The sequence below is a fragment of the Lepidochelys olivacea genome (assembly GCF_965140295.1).
Source record: "Lepidochelys olivacea isolate rLepOli2 genome assembly, chromosome: 6".
In the NCBI taxonomy this organism is placed as follows: Eukaryota; Metazoa; Chordata; order Testudines; family Cheloniidae; genus Lepidochelys; species Lepidochelys olivacea.
This window is the reverse complement of record NC_140416.1, coordinates 16,413,769-16,438,128: the sequence shown is the minus strand read 5'-3', so window position 1 is coordinate 16,438,128 and position 24,360 is coordinate 16,413,769. Positions and strand designations below refer to the sequence as shown.

General features: G+C 42.8%; 1 protein-coding gene across 8 annotated transcripts in view; it reads left to right on the top strand.

Annotated features, from left to right (window-relative positions):
* The window catches only part of PPP6R3 (protein phosphatase 6 regulatory subunit 3), a 137,630-nt gene that overhangs the window by 107,925 nt on the left and 5,345 nt on the right, over window positions 1-24,360 (top strand). For 3 of the 8 annotated variants that reach the window (XM_084630220.1, XM_084630218.1, XM_084630221.1), the window contains 9 exons: window positions 3,777-3,874; window positions 6,356-6,410; window positions 8,597-8,727; window positions 9,982-10,100; window positions 11,798-11,951; window positions 14,311-14,417; window positions 15,340-15,490; window positions 20,397-20,414; window positions 20,722-20,844. In XM_084630220.1, coding sequence (XP_084486346.1) covers window positions 3,777-3,874; window positions 6,356-6,410; window positions 8,597-8,727; window positions 9,982-10,100; window positions 11,798-11,951; window positions 14,311-14,417; window positions 15,340-15,490; window positions 20,397-20,414; window positions 20,722-20,844 — 956 coding nt within the window. The remainder of the gene's footprint in view (window positions 1-3,776; window positions 3,875-6,355; window positions 6,411-8,596; window positions 8,728-9,981; window positions 10,101-11,797; window positions 11,952-14,310; window positions 14,418-15,339; window positions 15,491-20,396; window positions 20,415-20,721; window positions 20,845-24,360) is intronic. The other 5 variants (XM_084630224.1, XM_084630222.1, XM_084630225.1 and 2 more) reach the window with 5 other exon arrangements.

Sequence of the window (24,360 nt, the reverse complement as noted above, 5' to 3'; positions counted from 1 at the left end):
AACCACATGCGAACTCGTTTGAATCCACAATGCATGCTCTAGATGTACGCAGGGCTTTGTCCTTCTATTTGGAGAGAACCCAAGCCCTTTAGAAATTCTTCTAGACTCTGTCTCCATCACGGAGTGATCCAGAGGAACACGTTTCCACCCAGAGACTTTCAAAATCGATTTCTGGCTGTATCCGATTCTGTTATCAGATATGGAAAGTTACGCCTCCAGCAGACATCAGAACTCACTCCACTAGATGGATGGCTACCTCCATGGCTTTTCTACACATAGTTCCCCTGACTGACATCTGTAAAGCAGCCACTTGGTCTTCTGAACACACTTTTGTTAAGCGCTGTGCCCTTACTCAGGGCCCCCTCTCGGATACACGATTAGGCAGAGCTGTTTTATCCACTGCATTTCTACCCAGTCCGAAGTCCCTACCTCCTTGAGATACGCTGCTTTTAAGTCACCTAGAGTGGAGCACCCACAGGGACAGCTCTCGAAGAAGAGGAGCGTACTCGCCCTGTGCAGAAACGGACGCTCTTCGAGATGAGTGTCCCTGTGGGTGCTGCACTATCCACCTTCCTCCCCTCTACTTCGGAGTTGGGGGAGCCTCCGTTGTAGAGAAGGAACTGAGGGGACCGGTCGCACACGCGTACTATTAAGGTCCACTCAGAGCGGGGGGGGGGCAAGCCCTGCACGTGCACGACTGGTATGAGTACTGCTGTAAAAATCTCCGAGCGAAGGCGCAGGGACGCACCAACACCTGGAGTGGAGCACCCACATGGACACGCATCTCGAAGAATGTCAGTTACTGCACAGGGTGAGGAACCTCCTCTTCTGAGCTTCTGGGAACCTGTTAACCTTTCTTAGGTGGGTTTACTTTGTTTGCCAGATTGACTGAGGCCCAGACCAAAACAGGCAGCCTCCACCTTTTCTTTTTTTTTTTCTTCAGCTTCCTGACTAAATTCCATTCTATTGTTTGATTTCTCTCTACTGAAGACTCTTCAGTCTAGAAGTGTCTTCATTCTGGCTGGCTGTCTGATCAGTGGAATGCCTTAGTCAGTTCAGTCATCAGAAATAATTTTAAAACTCTATCATTTTGAAAGGAACTTTCGTTAATTCATTCTCAGGGCAGTTTTTTTTTGAAAGACCTTCCTTACTTTAAATATTAGGGGGAGTCTGCTGCCTCATAACTGGAAATTTGTTCTCCAATTTGCAAAGCACACATCAGGAAAGACTTTGTAATGCACACACAAGTAATCCCAAACATTGAGCTCTGCGGGCAAAATTTAAGATTCCATCTAGTCTAGTGCTGGTAAGAGTGGGAGTGATAGTGTAGACCAGCTGCTGGCATTTTCACTACTGTGTTGTTTGGATCTGCTGTGAGCAAAGTTAGATGACGTAGTGGTAAAAATTCTGACAACCAACCAGTGTACACTAATGCTCCTACAGTTGCTAGCACCAGAGGAGCTGTGCTGATGCTTGTGCAGTATCATGAGATTTCCAGAAAGTTGCTGATAATAGGCACAGGTAAGGAATAAATGCAAGTCTGCATAACTGAATATGAAAAGTGGTGTTTTCCTTTTAATGGAAATCTCTCCAAATTTATCTTCCAAGACCTAAGTAAAAGCTCAGGCTGCCCTAGATGATAACACCTAAAGTAGATTTGATCATGATGACTTGGGCAGAAGGGATCTTTTGGAAATTTTCTTTAGGGGCCCTGGATAAGAAATTAATATTTATAATCCCTTAGGTGATTTTTTTTATTACTTGCCAACTGTTTTTAACTGTATTTACACAACCTGTGCAGGCAAAATGTTTTTCTTTCTTTGGATGGAGAAATCCATTCCTTTTTATAAAGTAAATTTTCAGACATGTTTCATAACTTTTCACGCCTGACTTCTAACTTAATTTATGATGCCATAAAGATGTTAGGCTTGCTCTGCTACCTTTTTTTTTTAAGCAGCATTTTTAAAGGTAAAATTGACTCCCCCTCTTGCTTGGTGAGCTTTGTTTAGGGAAGTTCATGACAAACCCCAAAGAAGCGTCTCGTGCTGTAAATCTGACTGCAGATTCCTTTATTTTAAGGGCAACAAGCAGAAGTATATCAGCAATTCTATTCATTTTCCACTTTGCAAAGCTTGTATCTGCTTTTGGCCTGTCAAAATATAGCAGATTCTTGGCTGACTATCTCTAAGAATGCTTCTCTGGGGGTGCTCTTTCCCACTATTAGGCTTTAAAAGATACTGCCACTAGGATAAGTAAATATTTGATAAAACAGAAGTTGCTACCTGCACGTATTTCACTTGAAAACTGATAGAATTGATTAACTTTTCACCATTAATTTGGTGGTTCTTTCATCGTTCCATTTATCATTAACATAACGCCTTTATGAATGTCTTCTCATCCACATGCATTCAGTAATAAGTTCTCTTCATCCATAGCTATCAAAGTACTTCACAGGAAGTGTTTAGTGCCTTTCTAAAACACAGTAATGCTTTATATGGACAGTCAGCGCAGGAAGAACAAAGGCCTAATATTACTAGGCCAGCCATATGTTGTGCCCAGTGTAGTGCTGTCTACTCTAAAAGACTTGAGGGATTGATTGGCACTTGTGAAAGTTTCAGGTCAAAATTCTACCTGAAACATGTAAAAGGGCAGGTTTCTCCAGTGGCTGCTTGGATGGAGGTTCCCCTTATCCACTCCCAACTCCAGGAGTGTGGAAAGCTGCCATAGTATCCCTCTCCAGTCTTTCCTTCCTCATCACTTCCCTGTTTCATCTTCCTCCAAGCTCCTCCATAATTTCCTGTCCCCAATCCAACCCTGTGTTTTTCCTTCTGCCATCACCTATTCCTCTACACCTTACCTTCTCAGTCTCTCTCCTTAGCACCTTGCTCACCTGGTCCTTTTCAGGCCATCTCTGGCTTCCCATATTCCCACATCCTGTCTAACTGATTAACCATACAGTCTAGAGAGTGGCTATCTTCCCTGAGGGTAACCTGGCTTCAGTTTCATCTAAAACGGTGAAGTGGCAGTCTCCCTTCAACATGCAAAGTCTGTAGAGAATGGTGACTGTTTTGGCAGAGCGCAGTTTGGCTTCATCCCCACTGAAAATAATAGTTACTTCAAATAAGGGAAATTTCACAAGTTTTAAAGCCAGTAATCTAAGGTCTGTTGAGACTATTTAAAAACAAAAAGAATCTTAACCCCCCCCAAATCTCATGAGATTTGTGACAAAATTGTGAGAGTTGGCAACATTAAATTTAGATGTGTGGTGTGTCTGTATTAACTCTTTTGGTTTCCACTTGTGTTTTCTTTGGGGTAATCGAGAAATACTGTTAGATCGTATAGTTGAGATTGATAACTTCTTACCCACACATTTTTTTCTATTTATAACAATGCCCTGCTCTCCCCTCTTCCATGAGTTATATGGTTTAAAAGTTTCATGTTGACAAGATTGAAGGCAGCTTTTCTCCTCTACCTAATAAGCTGTCCTGTCACACAGAGTCCTGGGAAATGAATTTGGAAAGGTAGTATTTAAAACCACATGTAGAGTGAAGATTAACTTTCCTATTAGAGCTGCTACCAAGCTGGCATCAAAGCCATCAAATGTGGGTCAGTGTGTATTCAGTGCCTGAGATAATTTATAGATTTAAAACAAATTAACTTTTTATAATCCCCTGTGTTTAGATTAACAAAATTTATTTCTGGAGCAAAATGGGCAAATAGTATTCAGAGTATTATTAGAATCTTTATATCACTGTCGTTGGTCCTGGGATTGCCAGGCCTTTTCTGATTATCAGATGCAACAAATGACGTCCAATTTTATTGACCAGTTTGGCTTCAACGATGAGAAGTTTGCTGATCAAGATGACATTGGGAAGTAAGTATGACTTTATGCTGGTTTTAACTTGGGATTTTCTTCTTTATTGCATCATTTGACTATGTCCCAGTGATTAATTGCAGCCTTGACTGATGCTGAGCTGTCTGCATTTGGCCTTGTTTATCAGTACCAGTGTGGTCAGTTCTTATACTGAGTGCTCCGGGAAGAGCAGATTAGCTCCTCTGAGCAATTTTTCAAAGCAACACTATTTCTTTCCTCCCCCATCCCACGGTAGCTATATAAGAGAACACATTGCTTGTGACTATATAAATAGACTTCCTAATAGCAGACTTAACCTATGGATCTGTTCTCTTAAATCACAAGACCATTGGCACATGGCTCTGGTGTGGGCAGAATTCATAGGTGGGATAATTTTTAGGCATAGTAGATAGACATGGGGTATATTCTACATCATGGTGCATAGCATAAATTAACTTTTCCTGGCAAAGTTGGCAGGAGCAACACATCCATGAGTGTTCTTTTCTGTAGGGGACAGTAAGGAAAGGCTTCATAAATCTATCTGTTCGAGAGCAAAGCAGTTCAGACATACATTTCTACAGTTAGGGTAAGTGAAGAACCTAAAAATGGGAATAGTTTTGGTCCAGGTAAAACACAACCCAAGAATCTTTAGGATGATCCCTATTTCTTAGAATAAAGTAAAATGGACCATGCTTTTGAGAATCCCTCTTGGAAAATGGAGTGAATTGGAGCTGGTGATAAGTGTGGTAGTTTCTATCTAATCCCCAAATTTTATTAAATTGAATTAAGTGTGCATGGCACAAAATAAAGCGAAGTATCCTTTTAAAACAAATTTGAAGAGAGTCCAAGACAGCCAGTTAAATATTAAAGGCAGATTAGTGTTGTCATACTGATTGATACCTTACTGTAGCTTGTCTTGCAAAATAGTATAGGAAACTAATTGAGGTTGACTCCTGCCTTCTCAACAGGGAAGGGAATTATATATGATGCCTCTGAGTGTAGAGATGAAGATTCACTTTCACGAGATGGGAGTCTATAGAAAAGAGGTCAATTTAAATTAGTTAAATACACTTGGGTAGCAGTATTTTTGGTATATACCTGTCATAGGAGCTAGCACACTATACTGCTAGGGTGAGTCTGTCAAGAAGATGACACATAATTAACAAAATGCTTATATAAATATAATGCAGATCTCTTGAGGCGTACACGCTGCCTAGATGTTATGCCTCTAGCTACCACTATGAATTTGATCCCTATATTGCCCATCAGAAACCACATGAGACTCATAAAAATAATTATATATGGGAGTAACTGTATTGCTTGGAATCTTATCTACTTTCTAGCTGTAAATGCTGGTTATTCTTTAGTTATGTGCATGTGGATCAATTATGTGATTCTAGTCCTTTATGTAAAAGGAATATTGTTAAAATTGTTGGGCCGAAAAATTGATCTGCTTTGACATTGAAGGTCATAATCCAACGAAAGTAAATGCTGTTTCTCTTCTACCCCCTCCTCCAACAGATCTTTAATGCAGTGAGGATTTAGGGGAAGATTAACAAATGCACAGCTAACTTTAAACTCACTCATATACGTGCTTAAAGAGAGAATACCTGTGAATTGTCCTGAAAGGCTGGCAGACTTTTCCCCCTATTTCACACCTGCAGGAAGGGTATTTTAGACATGAGGAGTACTGAATGTTTGCAGTCCTTAAGATGAAACTCTGCAGGTGGGCTCACTGTGGAGAGGTCAGTTTTTAGGCCTAAAGGGACAATAAATGTTAGTTTTTGAACTTAGTATTTCACGTGTGAAATTGTTTTCCTTGCTGTTCACTAGTCAGTAAGAAAAGGGTCATCAGGTTTATTTGTTTAGGAAATAAGTTTACAATTAATTTTGACACTTTACTATTAGGGTCCAGTCTTGCAAAAGAATCTGCCTTGTTGGACCATTATGTCTTCATAGTCTCCCTGACGACAGTGGGCAGGTGTAAAATCTGCCTGCATGGATCTCTTTGATGGAGTTAGGGCCTTAGTTGACAACTCATTTTTTAAAATGTATTCTGTCAGTTTGGTAGACATTCCTTGGAACTGTGTATTCACTATTTTTCTATTTTAAAACGAAAAAGAAATAGAGCTGCGTGGTCGTTGACCACATTATATGCGTTTAGTTATTTTATTTTGATTTATTTTGTCCATGTATCTGATCAAAGGTAGCCATTTTTTATATTATTGGCTTAACTGTCTTGTAAGGTTTTGTGCATGGAAAACATCCCATGATTTGATAAATTGTTTAACTGTATGATAGTAGGAGGCATGTTTCTCCTAAACACAAAAGTTAAAACTATTTTCTTGCTGTGTGGGAAATTGCTACTTAAGTTTTGTAGTTTCAGGTCATCTTAGTATTCTTGCGCAGTAACGAGTTCGGAGTATAAAATGTCTGTCTTCGTTGTGTAAATTGCAGCATCTTTTTTGCTTTTAGTGCATAAATCTGTACTTTTTTTTGCAGTGTGTCTTTTGATCGCGTGTCAGACATCAACTTTACCCTCAATACGAATGAAAGTGTGAGTATATGTTCCTGCTGCTATCATGACTTCTGTGCTTGAGAGTGTGGACTGCAAAACAAATAATAAAACTTCTACGTGTCTTCAACACGTAGGGTGGGTCAAATGATTCTTTTCAGTATTATACTTGAGGAGTAGCTCATTCACCCACTTTCTTGTAATGATGTAAAGCCTCTGTGTCATTGGGAAACTCATCACTGCTTTCTATACCAGCTTCTGAGGAGAGCCACTTTCACTTTAAGGTATGACCAGATACAAGTGCTTCTGTTAGCCGGCTCTGAAGGAAATGCAGTCAAAAGCTGCCTGTTTGCTGTGGTAGAGGTACCTCAGAGCTTGTCTGCACAGTACAGCATAGCATACTAGAGGAGGGTACATCGACGTTACTTGCTAACTGGCCTGTGTAGGCCCATGCTGGGATGCTCTAGGACAGTGGTGCTCAAACTTTTTCAGATGTGCCCCCCCTCCCCAAAGGAATCTGTCTGCGCCCCCCACCCCATTATTGCACAGTCCCTCAGCAGCAGAGCTCGGACTGAAGGCAGAGCTGGGTTGGGGCCGGAGCAGGGTGTGGGGGGCAGAGCTGGGTTGGGGCCGGAGCAGGGTGTGGGGGGCAGAGCTGGGTTGGGGCCGGAGCAGGGTGTGGGGGGCAGAGCTGGGTTGGGGCCGGAGCAGGGTGTGGGGGGCAGAGCTGGGTTGGGGCCGGAGCAGGACTGTGGTCTGAATGGGGTTGGAGGCAGGGCTGGAAGCATGGCACTCCCTTTTCGTCCCCCGTGAGGGATGGTCCTGCCGTTCCCGCCCCCTCTTCTCCCCAAACATTTCTCTCTGCCCCCCAAGACATGCCCCACACTTTGAGAACCACTGCTTTGAGTTCCCTAGCTCACGGTAATGTTGTATTTGCTGACACAGTACTAAGTTAGTACCCACTAGGGAACTTCTAGAGCTGGGGTGGGCAAACTTTTTGGCCTGAGGGCCATATCAGGGTATGGGGAATGTATGGCTGGCCATGAATGCTCACGAAATTGGGGGTAGGGGTGCGGGAGAGGGTGAGGGCTGCAGCTGGGGGTACAGCCTCTGGTGTGGGACCAGAAATGAGGAGTTCAGGGTGCGGGAGGCGGATCCGGGTTGGGGTATGGGAGGGGTATGAGGGCTCCAGCTGGGGGTGCAGGAGGGTGCTCTGGGCTGGGATTGAGAGGTTCGGAGGGGGATCACGACTGTGGCAGGGGATTGGGGCGTGTGGTGGGGGCTCGGGGGATGCAGGCTCCGGATGGTACTTACTGCAAGCAGCTCCTGGAAGCATGTCCCCCCTCGGTCCGCAGGTGCAACCCTTGCAGCTCCCATTGTGGCCAATGGGACCTGTGGGAGTGGCGCGCAGAGCCACCTGGCCACGCCTCCGCGTACTACGTAGGAGCCGGAGTGGGGGTCATACCAGCTGCTTCCTGGGAGCTGAGGGCCGGATTAAATGGTCTGTTGGGCCAGATGTGGCTCATGGGCCGTAGTTTACCTACCCGTGTGTGGGACAGTTACTGCGCAACATGTTGGTATATCTTAGAAATCACACTGCTCTAGTGCAGATTGCTGCACTGGGTAGACAAGCCCTCAGATTCATGAACAGACTTGGGTATCGTTCTCTGGGCCTGTGCTGTTCGCTTAAGCAGTTTATAGTGTGCGGGTAGTAGCTTCTCACTCTTCCACCAAAATGCAAATTATGGTCTTAACCAGCAATGTAAAAGGAGTAAGGGGACAGAAGTGTAAAGATCTTTTCCCCAGAAAATGTTTCTCTGGTGTGCTAACCTCCTCCCTCCTTGAGTGTATGTGCCTGTCCCTTCTACCTCCCACCACTCCCCAAAAAAAATCTGGAGAGAGAATTCACAGTGGGGAAAAATGTCACCAAAACTTTGAAATGTTCTTTAGCTATGCCCAGGGAGTGAGCAGGAAATTGTAAAACAGGCACCACTGTAAAGGCAGAGTTTCCTGAACTGCTCTCATAGAAAACTTAGTCAAAGCTTGATTAATCCAAATCTGGGTGCATATCTCATTCATGGGATATAGTGTGGGTTCCTTATATGCACCTTTATTCTTTTCTGAGACTATATTAAAAATTGTTTAACCATAGAAATAAGGTGGAGTAGTGTACAGTTTGTGAATGGTCTTTACTCCTGTTCATATTTTTGCTTTGTGTTCTGCTGTAGGGGAATATTGCATTGTTTGAGGCATGCTGTAAGGAGAGAATACAGCAGTTTGATGATGGTGGTTCTGATGAAGAAGATATATGGGAAGAAAAACACATTGCATTTACACCAGAATCTCAGAGACGATCCAGGTGAGCAGTGTTTGTTTTCCATCCAATTTGTACCACCGAAGAACCTCACTGTTTTCATTGAGTACGTCTGTTGGTACAAATTCTTGACTGCTTGGAAGGCCTGTCGAACAGAGAGAAATCAGAGACAAATTGAGTAGTTGCTGCTGTTCTGGGATAACCTATTAGAGGATGGGCCCAGCACCTGTCCCTTCCAGTCTTTTGCCTCTGTAAGAGGTTTAGGCAGCAGGCCTCTCTGCTACTCAGCACTTCTTCAGCTTTCCTTTTTTCTTCCATTCTTGCTCCTTTCCTCCACTGCCACTTGGGCCAAACTTCCTCCTTGGTTATGATTTCCAGAGGCTCCGAGCTGTCCAGCCCAAGCAGCCTGCCTTCCCTTTAGCATGCTACACCAGCAGGAGGCCAGTGTACTCAGGCTGTATAGTGCCAGGGTCTCCCTCCTTGTGCTGCAGTAATAGAGATTTTTTTCTTTTTCTTTCAAAGAGCAGGTTGAGGAGAATCTGTCCCCAGTGCTTTCACTGACCCTTCAGCTCTCCACTCAAACATCCAGAGTTTCCTGTCAGGGATCCCTTTGGTATGTCTCCTCTGACCTTTGCACAGTAGCACCATATACACTGTTGTCTGTTCCCCCTCCACTTGCAAATACCTGTGACCAGGAATTTGTGCTAGACCATTATGTTGCTGCTGCATTTAGGAATATGTATAGGTCCAGGTTACCAGTGCACTGATATCTGTGCAGAAGTGAGGGAAAAACCTGGATGTCAGTCTGGAAGGGAGGAAGAGTGGAGAAGCTGTTGCCCTGCTCTCCTTAGGACTACTTCTGTTCATCCTCTGGCATTTGCAGCAGCCCATGTGGACCAAATGAAGTCTCTCTCTGCTTTATTGCCTGGTGCTATTTGACCTGGCCCCTAGCTATATTCCCTCCCCTTTCCTATTTCCCCTTGGCATGAGGGCAGTGGCAGCCATCTTTCCTTTCCCTTGTTGCTGTGGGAGAGATGGGTCAATTAACTTTGTCAAGTCAAAAAACACCCTAAAATCTTGATCCATTCTGGCAGCGCTGAAGAGTAAGTTTAACAGCTAATGCTGCAGTGTGGTTCCAGCTGATGATCCCTCAGTGTTTATGGTCAGACTTGCCTCATTCCTACCTGCTAACTTGATTTGCAGTTCTGTTTTAGCCCGGGAAAACTCCACTAGCCCAATGCACCCCTGGGAATTCCTTCTAAATATTGAATATAAACAATCCCTTTATATTTTGTGAAGCTCGGGCAGTACGGACAGTGAAGAAAGTACAGACTCTGAAGAAGAGGATGGAACAAAACAAGACTTGTTTGAATCAAATACCAATGCAGAGGACAAAATGGAAGTGGACTTAAGTGAACGTAGGTGGTTTTTTATCCTACTGCCTCGATCTGCTTAGATTACCTAATGGAGGAATTAGATTGCAAGTTATCAGTGTAGGAAAATGTAACGGTCATTCAGTTAAGTGGTAGCTCATAGTGCAATTTTGTCTTCCTTACCACTTTATTGAGGCCCCTGCAGTTTAATATCTCACCTTTGCACCAAGAGGTTTTCTGCGTAAAATCCTCATAGCAGGATGCGAGTGTTGTCAAGTATGAGCACTTCAGATGCCTGGCTGAGTCAGACACATGATAATGTAGTATTCTGTTTATAAAATGGATTTTGGGTTTTTTTTTAAAAGAAATTGGGTTTTTTTCCCCAAAAGGGATGTGTAGTTTAAACAAGCACACCTGTTTGAATCTGTTTAAAGCTGATGGAAGCTTTGGAGACCCATCAGTCTAAACCATTTGATACCTTTACTGAAACTAGTGAAAGTAAAATTTTGGAAGTGACAGAAAATCTGTACCTGTTTCAGACAAACTTTTACTCCATGCTGGTTCTTTTTTAGTAGTTTTACACAGGAGCCAAGAAGTGACTTGGACTGTAGGTACAGACTGTTAATGTTTTAAGGCATTAGACTTCTAGGGGCTCTTAAGCCTGGTCTGAACACACAGTTGTACCTGTTTTACTGAAGGCATAACTTTTATACTGATTTAGTTAAACTGGTGCAATTTTGTTTGTAGACAATCTTACCAGTTTAAACATGGCTTATGTCAATTAGGGTCGCATCAGTAAATTCACAGGTGCAAGCTAAACTGATATAACCTCTCTTAAATTAGCAGTCCACACATACGAGTTGCACTGGTTTAATAGAACTGATTTAAATTAAACTAGTGCAACGTCCATGTATAGAAGAATGCTTAGTTTTTTTTATATTGATTATAAGGAATTATAAAAACAAAACAAAAGGAATTTGTTTTTTTCCTCTTCCTTTTGTCAGATTGGTGTCCCTGGCATCTGTGTGTCCAACAAGTTTTTATCCTTGTGGATCCCTCCCCTATCTGTCTGGATTGGAATTTTCTGTTACAATTGTAGTTAGTCACAGGGCTTCCTTTTCAGCCTGACTTTTTTGTACGTAACTGCTAATGAAAACAAGTATTTGCCTATGGGACGATGAAGCACCTTGAATGAGTACTCTGAGTTAGAGGCCTATTTTCAAAATAAAATTGCTACAAAATTTAAAATTCTAGTGGGAAGAATTTTAAAATAAAATGTTAAATCCTCATTTGTTTTTTGCAACAAAATTTTGCAGCACTTTGCTAGTGAACTGATTACTTATTTTCTTTGTTGCAGTTAACAAACACACATAGTAAACAGAAGCTAAACAGTGAGAAGAACACTTAGTTTTAGAAACAGGTGTTGACAGTAACAAATTAATACATATTTTTTCTATAAAATGTTGGACTATATTCATCCCTAGTGTAACTCAGTTAAATTATTTTTAATGTGTCATCTGTTAGATTGGATTGATTGCAGAATGCCATGAGTTATAGTGGTATTTTCCTCTAGTTTCATAGACCAAATTAATTTTGCGTTTGTGAATTGCATTCAGTTTCTAACTCTAGTGTACGCAGTGTTTCAGGTTAGCTATATGTGCATGTATAGAGTCATAATGTATTAAGAAGTGAATTATATCAATTTCGAAATACGTTATAATTGAAATTGTCAATGTTTCTAGCACCAAACTGGTCGGCTAACTTTGACGTACCCATGGAAACTGCACATGGTGCCAATTTGGATTCTGTTGGGTCTGATGTATGGAGCACAGAAGAACCTATGCCAGGAAAAGAAACTGGCTGGGCTTCTTTTTCAGAGTTTACATCTTCTCTAAGGTAGGAGAATTTTATTATGCTTTACCCCAGGCTACCAGCTGCCAAGGATAATGGCAGTCGGTACTAGTCCCTTTAGTGGGCATATGCATGTCTTTTGCAGAAGTGTTTGTATAATCCATTATGGAGTTCTGCCTGAAACAGAACTAGTGTTACTTGTCGTTTGCTGTACCATGTTGTTGGGGATTTTTTGTGGAGTTAAAAGGTATATTGTACGTAAGGGCGTCATCTACTCTACAACTATCATCTACTCAGGAGACTCAGATCCAGTCCGTTTCTGGTGTAGATGGTGTATCTAATTATATCTTGCTAATCAATTTGGTTGATTGGTAGGATGTTTAGGTCCTAGCCACACTTTTTTTTTTTTTTAATAAGTGGACTGTAGCGGTAGTGTCAATTGGGCCTAAGTGACAAATGCATCTTTGAATATGGAATAAATTGAAAGAGTATGATGGCTCTGTTTTGTGATGTAAAGAAAATAGTTTTGTATATGTCTGAAAATCCATCCACTCCATGAAGCCCATGATGACTTGCTTAGACAGTCCCATAGTACTTTGAAGTGCTTGACCCTTTTCTGCTGTGTATTGGTTTGCATCAGAAATAGTCAGATTCCTAGGTATAATGAGATTGTAGCCACGTAAATATCCCCAGAAATGTGAATCTTTTAAAAATTGCCCAATTATTGTGCTCCAGAATGTACTTTTTCATTTAGGGCTGGTCTACACTTTAAACACTATAGCAGCACAGCTGCAGCACAACAGCTGCCCTGCTTTAGCACTTCAGCATAGACACTGCCGACAGCAGTTGGGGGGTTCTCCTGTCTGCATAGGTAATCCACTTCCCTGAGAGGCCGCAGCTAGGTCGACTGAAGCCTTATTCCATTGACAGAATGTTAGCTACACTGGGGGTTAGGTCAGCTTAACTGTGTTGCTCAGGGTTAGCTGGGTTGACCTAACTTCGTAGTGTAGACCTCGCCTTCGTCTCTTGCCTGCATGGGTGGTGAAGATCATATTCAGAATATAAATCAATTAAACAGATGTAGTGATTGATGTCTGCCAGAGTGTGCAGCTGCCCCGAAGCAACTGGTCCAAGAGATGTGAACTGCACCATTCCTCTCCATTGGGTTGTTATAATGAACTCTGATTTCATTTCAAATGTCACCATTACAGCTCTTCAATGCAATGCCTGAAATGGGGGCAAGGTGCAGTTGGTCGTCACACCAGTAAATCTTGACAACCACAAACTAGCTGCCAAGTAATTCAAACTGCCCTCCTAAACTTAAAATGACCTCTGCTCAAAGATGATGGGAAAGAGATGTATTCCCTCTCTGTAACAAGCGTCCAACTATTTAATAGGTAACAAAAACCAAAACTGTTCCTTACCTACATGTCAATAGCTGTATTTTTTCCTGTAGCTTCTGCAGTGCAATTAAACACCTACAGCACATTTCAAAATTGAAAATTTGGGGGCAGTGTACAATAAATTGAATTTAATATCAAATTAAATAAGACAAGGGATATTGTCTGACCTGGACTGCTTGGAAGTAAAGGTGAACAGTGCTGCATAATTTCAAGGTTTCTGCTGCAGTTTTGGGGTCCAAGTCCCTACTGTGTAAATTGCATCTTGTGCCCTTGGAATAGTAAAGGAACTGTTTCAAATTCACTTCAAAATGAGACCCTAATTCTGCAGTTAACCGCTTGTGGGTGGACTGCTATCCAGCACGGAGCCATTGCCTTTTATGGGACTTAAATGCATGCTTTCATGAATAGGGATATTTTTGCTGAATCGGGGCAAAAAGTCATTTACAATTATTTAAGATTGGAAGTGGCAGAAATGTGGTGTCTGTTTGGGGTCCTGTGGGATGTATAAATTTTGAGATCTTAATCCAGATACCAGTGGACAAACATCTATGTTATAAAGACCACCTCTGTGGTTGGTGGTGGTCTACTTCGTGGGCAGAGATGGCATTGATTTGATTTGGATATAGAGATTGAGCAACCCAGATACCATTTCCATGAAAGGGACAGTCTAGCTGAGAATATATTTAAAAGGAAACTGCAAGGGACAAAAAAAAAATTAGACTTGTCCTTTTTATCCTGTTTCTGTGTCTCCCTCTCTCTCGATAGTAAACCAGAAAATCTTAATTCTGGCTTTTCCTAACTTTGTAGTGCTTGACTTTGCATCCTTAAAATTCTTTTAACATTTCTTAGATGAGTTGTAGCATAGTTGATTTCAGTGGGATTCTGGAGTTGATAGTACTCACAGAAATAGAAACGTTATTTTAGAAGTTCTGGTTGTAAATTGCATTTTAATGTTGAGAAATCTTTTTCCAAAACGTAATTCACTTTCATTTGTATTTAAGTTCGAAAGAGTCTTTAAGAAGTAATTCTCCTGTGGAAATGGAAACAAACACAGAACCAATGGATCCCCTGAGTGCAAATATATCTGCACTTGCAACACAGCCAGAGGGTAAGTGCACTGAAATTATTCAAATGATGTGCAAATGAATAGCTTAGAAGCAGAGTGGCTTAAATGAGTAGAGCATTAGACTTCCTGATTCTACCACTAGCTTCCTGGGAGATCCTGAGCAAGTCATTTCCCCTCTCAGCACCTCTGTTTCCCCATCTGCAAACTGAGGGTAAGGATACTGACCTCTTCTGAAACGAGTTTTGAGATCGACAGAAGAAAAGCACTGTATAAAAACAAGCTATTAGTGTTAATATTAACTTTACTTTTTTTTTATTAGTCAGTGGGACTTGGGCACAGCTTTAGTTAAGATGGCCTTTAGCCTCTTGAGTCTTTGGATGCAGCAGTGAACAGTCTGTGTGTCCGTCTCTCCCTCCTGTCGTCTAGCTTTTCCAGCGCATGCTCAAAGTGGATTAAAAATGAGCAGGTTACCCCTCTTCCCAATTAATGAACATAACAAGTGCTGGAAGCCCGGGATCTTCAGACCGAACTATGGGCTTGTCTACATAGGGAAACTTACCGGGAGACCTGTACCAGTATGATAATACCAGTATAACTTCCTATGTGAATACTCTTGTTCCAGAATAAGTGTCCAAACAAGGAGTTATAGCAGTAAATTTCCCTGTGTGGACAAGCCCTAACTAAGTGTCGCAGCTTCTGCAAATATCTACATTGCTAACTGATTTGGAAAATGTATGTTTTCTTCAGTAGCTGTTAAAATATTTCTGCCCATATTTGTGCCCATATTTAAAGTATATGTGCCCATGCATATTTTACCTGCCGTGTGGGATTTGCAAAGTAAACAAAACTGCAGGAAGCTTGTGATTACAATAGACGTTCTCCTCCTACACATCTCAACTTATTTTTACTTGTTCATTACCTATAAAAATCATTAGCAATATCCTGATTTATTTCACTGTATCAGCCCAAGGAAGTGTTGCTATGGAGGCCAGTTCAGATGGAGAAGATGATGTGGAAAATGCAGACAAGGTAACTGAGACAGTAATGAATGGCAGCATGAAGGAAACCCTGAGCCTTACTGTAGATGCTAAAACTGAAACAGCTGTCTTCAAAAGGTGAGGAAACCTAGTTCATTTCTCTTATTCACTCAGGGTGTACAAATTTTTTTTCCCTCCTTTAAAAATGTTTTTAATAAATGTTGACTGAGCATTTTATTCAGTCCATTTGGAAGTATTTCACAGAACTAATGATTTCCAAGACTCTAGACACCTGCATGCAGAGATTTTAAACTTAACAGTCTAACTCCAGTTTTCCGTTACCTGAGCTTTCATTCATATGTAAATTTGAGTAGAGGTTATGGAGCTAGGTTTTGTTCTGCACTGGAACCGAAACAAAACCTTCTGAACTATTAACTGAATTGTGTTGCGATGTCAATTTTTGGATTGAGAGCTGAGTTTTTTGATTAGGGAAGGTTTTGTGTGTCCAGGGTTTTTGGGTGAGTGAGATGCTTCTTCGAGTATTGGTCCCTAGGTGTCTTCCACTGTGGGTGAATTCTTTCAAGCAGTGTCTTTTGTCGATACATGCACCCTTGCCTTCTGTGTGCTTTCAACCAAAGGAATTAAAGGGTGGAGCGGAGAGGACTGGACTAACCGTCTTTCCAGTTCCTTCTTACTGCCATATGGCCTGGATCAGAATGTCCAGTGTCTGGAGCTTTCCTTGGAGTTCTCTGATCTGTAAATATTCCAAAATTTGCTTTTGCCTATAGTTCTTTATATCACAGGTGTTTTCTCAGTTTCATTGTAAGCCCCAACCACTTTCAATGTGAAGTGCTTTCTTTTGGCCTTGCCACTGCCTTTATAATTAGTTTTTAATAGTTTTATAGCTTTTAGTAGAGTTTTCTAGTTAGATTCCGTACCTCAGAGGACTTCCCTCTTCACCTCAGCCTCTCGTATCCCTTCCAGTACTATGATAATTGTTGCTGCTCTTCTGAGTTTCCTCTGATTTGATAGTGTATTTCTGATCATGAGGTGTCTAAAACTGAATGCAAAATGGCTGGTGCAATAGCAGCAGAACTGTTTAGAGCATATATCCCTTCACTGCTACATGATCATGATGCTTCTCTATATATAACAAAATTGCAATGACTCTTTCTGGCCAGTGTTTGAGTAAATCACACATCTAACTATTCTCCTAGTCTATCCCTGTCTCTTTGAATTTTATGGTCCATTTTTTGATCCATGCTGCGTGAAGTCAGTTTCTACTGTTGTGGTTCTTTTACCTCCAGCCTATGCTGCTTCCATTCACAATACTTTGGTATAGAATTGTGAATTCTGAGATCCCTCGAAGAGTGAAAAAAAAAAAAACTAATTGTAGAAAGATACTTTGACTTCTAACCCTCTAAAGGGGACTATATAGGTAGACCTGAGCTTCAGATGAAAGTCCCAAAATACCTTCAATTTGAAAGGAAAGCCCCCTAGACTAATAGCATGCCTAGTAAGACAGAGATCAGGTCAATGGTAAAGACGGGAGACTAGCTTGGAATAGGAAAACATGTAACTTGCAATCTCACATACAGGGGAAATGTTCCAGAATGCTGTATGGCGAGTTTTGATCAAATCCCCTCTGTGACAATTGTAATCATGTGCCTTTTCATTCCTTGTAATCCTAATCTGTAAATATTTCAAAGTAGTGCACAGAACTTTGTGGGATCAGTAGAACTCCCATTAGAGTCAGTATTTGTATGGCTAAAACCCCATTTGTTGCTTTGGGATGTGAGGATGTCCAGAAGTAGTGAGGATACAGAAATTTTGCATCAGTCCTTCTGGCTTGCTCCTCCCTGAGTTAAGCACTGTATACAAATTCTTACCATATTCTCTCATTTGAATTCTTTAGGCTGCTGCTGATAGAAAATTGGTATAATGAAACTGACAGGGTCCCAGAGAGACTTGGGTGTTCAGAGTAGTCTCCCTCTTTTTCCCTGAACTTGAGATTGCACAAGGGGTTTTCAGTTAATGTATTTAGGGCTTACTTTAGGTCAGCTAATTTATTATTACTGCTTACTGTTTGAATTGAGGTAGCACCTGGAGGCTGTAATCAGAATTGGGGCCCTTTTGTGCTAAATTACGTACAAACATGGAGGTGGACATAGTTCCTGCCCCCAAAGAATTTTAAAGGAGGTATCTCAAACATTTGGGAGAGAAGATGGGGAAAGTAGTTATAGGCATGTTTGTTTGCAAAGACACAACAAATATCAGAAGTCCCTCTTGGGCATCTGTCATCAGTTGGGTTTTTTTGGTAGGCATCTTGGGGAAAAGTTGCTCTTGAGGAAGGATTTAAAGGAGAACTGAGTAATAGCTTTATGTACTAGTTAGGAAGGATGTTTCATGCGTTCTTTAGTGTTGCTCTTTGTGGAAGTAACTGGTAAATGGAAGCTGACACAGTAGAGGTACTTAAGTTGTGAAGGTTTGTAAAGACCGGAAGCTTGTATTTCAAGCAATGAAAAAAGGAGAGCAAGTGGAGAGACCCAGAAGTGGAAGAAAATTCTGGCCACGTCACAACCTATCTGAGAGGAGGAGATTCTAGTAGTCAGGACAGGAGATCCAGACAAGGATTTTAGTGGTATGAATAGAAAAGGGGTTAGCTATGTTAGGGGGTCAGTATTAGGAAGATTTTGACATGGCCTGGATGTTGTGAAGGTCTTGAACAAAGGTGCAGTCAAAGCTGACATCCATATTATGGACCAGAATGGCAGGAAAGATAGCAGAGGTGTCGGGTATGACGGAGAATGGGTGGAGTGGGGAGGGCTTTGGAGGAAACAGACTGAGTTTAGTTTTGGTTATATTACATTTAAGTTAATGGCAAAACATCTAAAAAGAGATGTCCATTTGGATGAATGAGCTCTTAAGTGCTACCGTAATGCAAACAAATAGTAATGGAGGGAGATGGGTCAGTGGTAGAGAGATGTCCGTATCATTGGCGCAGAGGTGATAGCTGGATCTGAAAGTGTCAGTGAGGTTGTCTGTAGATGGGAACTTTAGGAGGAAAGGAAGTGGGCCAAGGACAGAGCCTAGTGGGACAGGATGCCTGTGTAAAGTGAGATATGGGACCAGGAAGATCCACTGAAAGAACAACCAAAGTAATAGGACAACTGGGAGAGGAGAATCTCTCTCAAATCTTAAGGGAGAAAAAAGACTCACATCATATGGTGGCAGGTTTACAGTTTGAGAGGTGTGTAAGGTTTGCACTTGAAATCAATGAAAGGTGGTTGGCTGACATAGAATCCTAGAAAATCAGGGTTGGAAGGGACCCCGAGTCATCTAGTCCAACCGCTGCTCAAAGCAGGACCAATCCCCAACTAAATCATCCAAGCCAGGGCTTTGTCAAGCCTGACCTTGAAAACCTCTAAGGAAGGAGATTCCACCACCTCCCTAGGTAAACCATTCAACTGCTTCACCACCCTCCTAGTGAAAAAGCTTTTCCTAACATCCAGTCTAAACCTCCCCCACTGCAACTTGAGACAATTACTCCTTGTTCTGTCATCTGGTACCACTGAGAACGGTCTAGATCCATCCTCTTTGGAACCCCCTTTCAGGTAGTTGAAAGCAGCTATCAAATTCCCCCCCCCTTCTCTTCTGCAGACTAAATAATCCCACTTCCCTCAGCCTCTCCTCATGAGTCGTGCTCCAGCCCCCTAATCATTTTTGTTGCCCTCCACTGGACTCTTTCCAATTTTTCCACATCCTTCTTGTAGTGTGGGGCCCAAAACTGGACACAGTACTCCAGATGAGGCCTCACCAATGTCGAATAGAGGGGAACGATCACGTCCCTCGATCTGCTGGCAATGCCCCTATTTATACAGCCCAAAATGCCATTGGCCTTCTTGGCAACAAGGGCACACTGTTGACTCATACCCAGCTTTTCGTCCACTGTAACCCCTAGGTTCTTTTCTGCAGAACTGCTGCCTAGCCATTCGGTCCCTAGTCTATAGCGGTGCATGGGATTCTTCTGTCCTAAGTGCAGGACTCTGCATTTGTCCTTGTTGAACCTCATCAGATTTTTTTTGGCCCAATCCTCTAATTTGTCTAGGTCCTTCTGTATCCTATCCCTACCCTCCAGCATATCTACCACTCCTCCCAGTTTAGTGTCATCCGCAAACTTGCTGAGGGTGCAATCCACACCATCCTCCAGATCATTAATGAAGATATTGAACAAAACTGGCCCCAGGACCGACCTTTGGGGCACTCCACTTGATACTGGCTGCCAACTAGACATGGAGCCATTGGTCACTACCAGTTGAGCCTGATGATCTAGCCAGCTGTCCATCCACCTTATAGTCCATTCATCCAATCTGTACTACTTTAACTTGCTTTAACAAGAATGCTGTGGGAGACCATATCAAAAGCTTTGCTAAAGTCAAGGAACAACACGTCCACTGCTTTCCCCTCATCCACAGAGCCAGTTATCTCATGGTAGAAGGCAATTCGGTTAGTCAGGCTTGACATCTTCTGGGTATGAACATACCCATAACAAAGTAGCTAGAAAAAAAGAACATGTAGCATTGGAGTGCAAATGAGAAGGGAGAAATTTTTTAAACATAGATCTGTATTTACCAACCCCCCCTCTTCCCTTCCCTTCCCTTCCCTTCCCCTCCCCCCCGGCCCCTATAGGCTTCACAACTGTAAGGGAATTCTCATGTGTAGTTCTAGCTGAATAGAAACCCTAACCAACTACATAAATGATCCCTTTTTCTCAAATGTGTGCTGCCCATTGTCTGCCTGTTTTAGTGCTATGCAACATATGCCAGGTGTACTTTAGCCCCCAAATGAAAAGATGACTTCCTTTAGGAATTTTGAATGAGTAGAGTGTAGTACAAATAAGTGGCTTTAAAAAAAGAGAAATATAAGGCTGGGTTTCCTGATGTGCTTTTCCATGGACAAGTTTAGTCAAAGTGCTAATTTTTGAAAGGAACCTCAAGTCTTTTATACTTTTCTCCTTCTATTTTTTGCATACTTTTGGCTTCAGGGTGTTGAAATCCTATCGGTATGTATGGTAAAGGCTGTGATTGTTCTCACTTCAGGCACCAAGTACATTCTTTATTCCCTCCTTGCACTTGTATGTAATCATTGTATTTCATGCATTTTTTTTTTCAATCCAGTTTAAGTGGGCGTAACACTAATGTATTAATGGATGTCTACAGAGTCCAGATTCCTGTGCTTGATTTCCATGCTTCAATCATAATTCAGAAACCATTTGCATGTAGTCTGGACCCTTCCCTCCGTCTCCTACTATTGCATGAAATTCCCTACATCCATAACTGAAGTTAAATTGTAACCTGCTTTTTATTTAGTGAGGAAGGAAAATTGTCTACCTCGCAAGATGTTTCTTGTAAATATGTGGTGGAGGAGAATACAGAAGCTGTAGAAGAAAATCCTGCTACTCCACAGCCTGATAGCAGCAGTGCAGAACAGAGGTAACCTTATTAAAGGCTGCTTTCAAGCCTATTACCAGCTGTTTATAGCATGTTTTTCTAATAGAACTAATCTATATATCTACAATTTCTGGTTCCAGAATCCATTTATCAGCTCTTGGTGTTAAGTGTCTTTTCTGCACACATTAATCTATTGTTTGTACCTGTTCTATGTGTATTCTTTTGAGTTGTATTTTTCCATTAATGTCTGGAGTTCGGAGGAAATAGCTTTTTTTCAGAAGTATTTCATTCAAATCCCTTTTACCCAGTATACTGTAGCTAAAATGAGTTGGTGTTTCCATTCTTTTGCAAGAAAAGGTGGGTAAGGTAGTCTTTTACTGGACCATCTTCCGTTGGTGAAAGACAAGCTTTTGAACTACACAGAGCTCTTAAGCCTGAGACCTGTACAGCAATTCTGTGTAGCTTGAAAGCTTGCCTCTTTCACCAACAGAAGTTGGTCCAGTTGGACCCCAGGTCGGTGCTGCAGGAGATTCCCTTCGTGGCCCCATCCCCGTGGCTGATTTTGGGCTCTGACACCTCAGATCTGGGCTGGGGAGCCCACCTGAGCGAGCTCAGCATCCAGAGCCACTGGATGCGGGACAACCTGGCCCTCCATATCAATGTCAGGGAACTCAGAGCAGTTCGCCTGGCCTGCTAGGGCATTCTTACCTCACTTGAAAGGCAAGGTGGTGCAGGTACTGACAGACAATACTGGAGCGATGTACTATATCAACAGGCAGGGAGGGGCCAGGTCCTCAGCCCTTTGTCAGGAGGCCCTCAGCTTATAGGACTTCTGTGTGCGTCATGCCATTCATCTGATCACCACCCATCTGCCTGGCTCCAGGAATGTCTTTGCCGATCACCTCTGCAGGACCTTCTCATTTCGCCGCGAGTGGTCCCTCCATCCGAAGGTGGTCAGCGTACTTTTCCGATGGTGGGGAATTCCCCAGGTGGACCTTATCATGTCCAGGCAAAACAGGAAGTGCCACCAGTTCTGCTTCTTCCAGGGTCTGGACCGGGGTTCCCTCTCAGATGCCTTCCTCATTCCGTGAATGGGGCGCTCATGTATGCCTTTCCACCACTGCCATTAATCCACAGGGTTCTGGTGAAGGTCAGGGAAGACGGCGCGAAAGTCATCCTTGTGGCTCCGGCGTGGCTCCGTCAGCACTCGTTCGGCATGCTGTTGGACCTGTCGGCAGCCACCCCCCTCCCACTGCCTCTTCGACCAGATCTGCTGTCGCAGAACCATGGCAACCTGCTGCACTCGAACCTGGCACTGCATCTGACGGCATGGCTGAATGCAGATGAAAGAGCATGTTCAGCCCGTGTTCAGCATGTGTTGCTTGGCAGCAGAAAACCCTCAACCAGGGAGACCTACCTGGCAAAGTGAAAAAGGTTTGAGTGCTGGGCTGCAGAGAGATGTCTTTGGGTCCTCACTGTAGGACGTACTGGATTACTTGTTGTGTCTGAGATTTCAGGGGTTGTCCTTTCCCTCTGTCAAGGTCCACCTGGCGGCCATCTCGGTGCAGCACCCCCCCAGTCTACGGTGGGTCCCTCTTCTCCGATCCCATGATACTGCGTTTCTTGAAAGGGCTGGAGCGCCTCTACCCGCAGGTCCGGCAGCCGGTCCCCCCCTTGGGACCTGAACGTAGTGTTGTCCAGGCTCATGGGTCCTCCTTTTGAACCCTTGGCTTCCTGCTCCCTCCTCCTCCTGTTGTGGACGGTCTCCTTTTTGATCGCTATAATATCGGCCAGTAGGATGTTGGAGATCAGGGTGCTCACTTCAGAGCTGCCCTATATGGTTTTCTTCAAGGACAAGGTGCAGCTGCAGCCTCTCCCGAAGTTCCTGCCCAAGGTGGTGGTCCAGTTACATACTGGTCAGAATATATGTTTACTGGTCTTCTGCCCGAAGCTCCATGCATCGGATGAGGAAGGGAGGCGTCAACACCCTGAATGCCAGGCAGGTGCTGGCTTTCTACATGGTCAGAACGAAGCCGTTCTGTACGTCATCGCAGCTGTTCGTTGCAGTGGCAAATAGGATAAGTCACCCTGCGTCTGCACAGAAAATCTTGTCCTGCATCACGGCCTGCATCCGTTACTGCTACGGGCTGGCAAAGATATCCCCACCGGCAATTGTAATGACTCACTCAACTCGAGCACAGGCGTCATCGGCAGCCGTCATGGCCCAGGTGCCGATTCAAGAAATCTGTTGGGCTGCAACCTGGTCATCCGGCCACACGCTTGCGTCGCATTATGCTTTGACCCAGGAAGCACAGGATAATGCCGGCTTTGGCAGAGCTATGCTGCAGTCTGCAAGCCCGTGAACTCCGAGCCCACCTCCGAAGATGCTGCTTGTGAGTCCCCTACAATGGAATTGATATGAGCAAGCACTTGAACTAAAAATGGTTACCCACCTTTCGTAACTGTTCCTAGAGATGTTGCTCTTGTCCATTCCATTACCACCCCCACCCCCTCGTTGGATTGTCGGCAAGAAAGAACCGAGAGGGCATAGGGCTGGCTGGGCCTCATATACCAGCGCATGAGCACAGCGCTCAAGGGGGCGACACAGCCGGCCCTACTGATACCGCTAAGGCAAAGATCTCGGATGAATGGAATGGACATGAGCAACACATCTCAAAGAACAGCAGTTACGAAAGGTGGGTAACCATGTTTTTTATTGAGTTGAGATTCTTTACTTTTAAAAATATTTTATGTATAAGAAGAGTAAATAACACGTTAGGGTTCTCTTTTACACTCCACTGTGGGATTTTTTTAAAGAACACCTCAACTATTTGACCTTTACATGCACTCCTAGTAGATTAAAAATTTTGCACATTTCAGGAAATCAAAGAAATGTAAAAGCTGGAAATGCTGTAATACGGCACCATTTTAAAAATAGCTTTGCAAAGCTTGTCAGATGTTTGCCAAGACACACAGCATTAGCCTGTGAATAAAGAATTATGAGCATAAACCAGAAGAGGGCTCTCAAAGCTAGCAATTCCTTGCATTGTTCCTGATTTGAGTAAATGTTTTTTGTTTTAGATATCCTTGTTTTGAAATCCCTTTTTGGCCTCTAATGACAAATTTTAGAATGGACAAGGTATTTTAAAACTCTCTCTAAAGGTGGCTGTCACAGTAGATTTAATCAGATTCATCACAAGTGCAATATAAATATGTAGATAGACCTATCCCTGCTTTTGGGGCTCCATGCATGTATGCTTGGTGGGAGTCTCCTAGGTAAGTCATGGTCCCCCCAATCAAAAATAGAGAGGTCTGTGCTAGGAGTCCCAGAGTGCCCCAGAATTTCCCAGTGGTTGGTTTATTTCAAACAATTAGTGAAGGTCACTGCTACTGCTGTGGTGATTGTGTAGAATAGACTCTTGACCATCTAGTTTTTCTATTTTACCTCCCAGATTTTTCCTGAAAAGTTGATAATTTTCTGTCTAGTGCGGTCTGTCTCTTTTCTAATGTATATATTTTTTTAAAAAGTGTTTTTAGTGAGTGATTGACAGCCAAAGA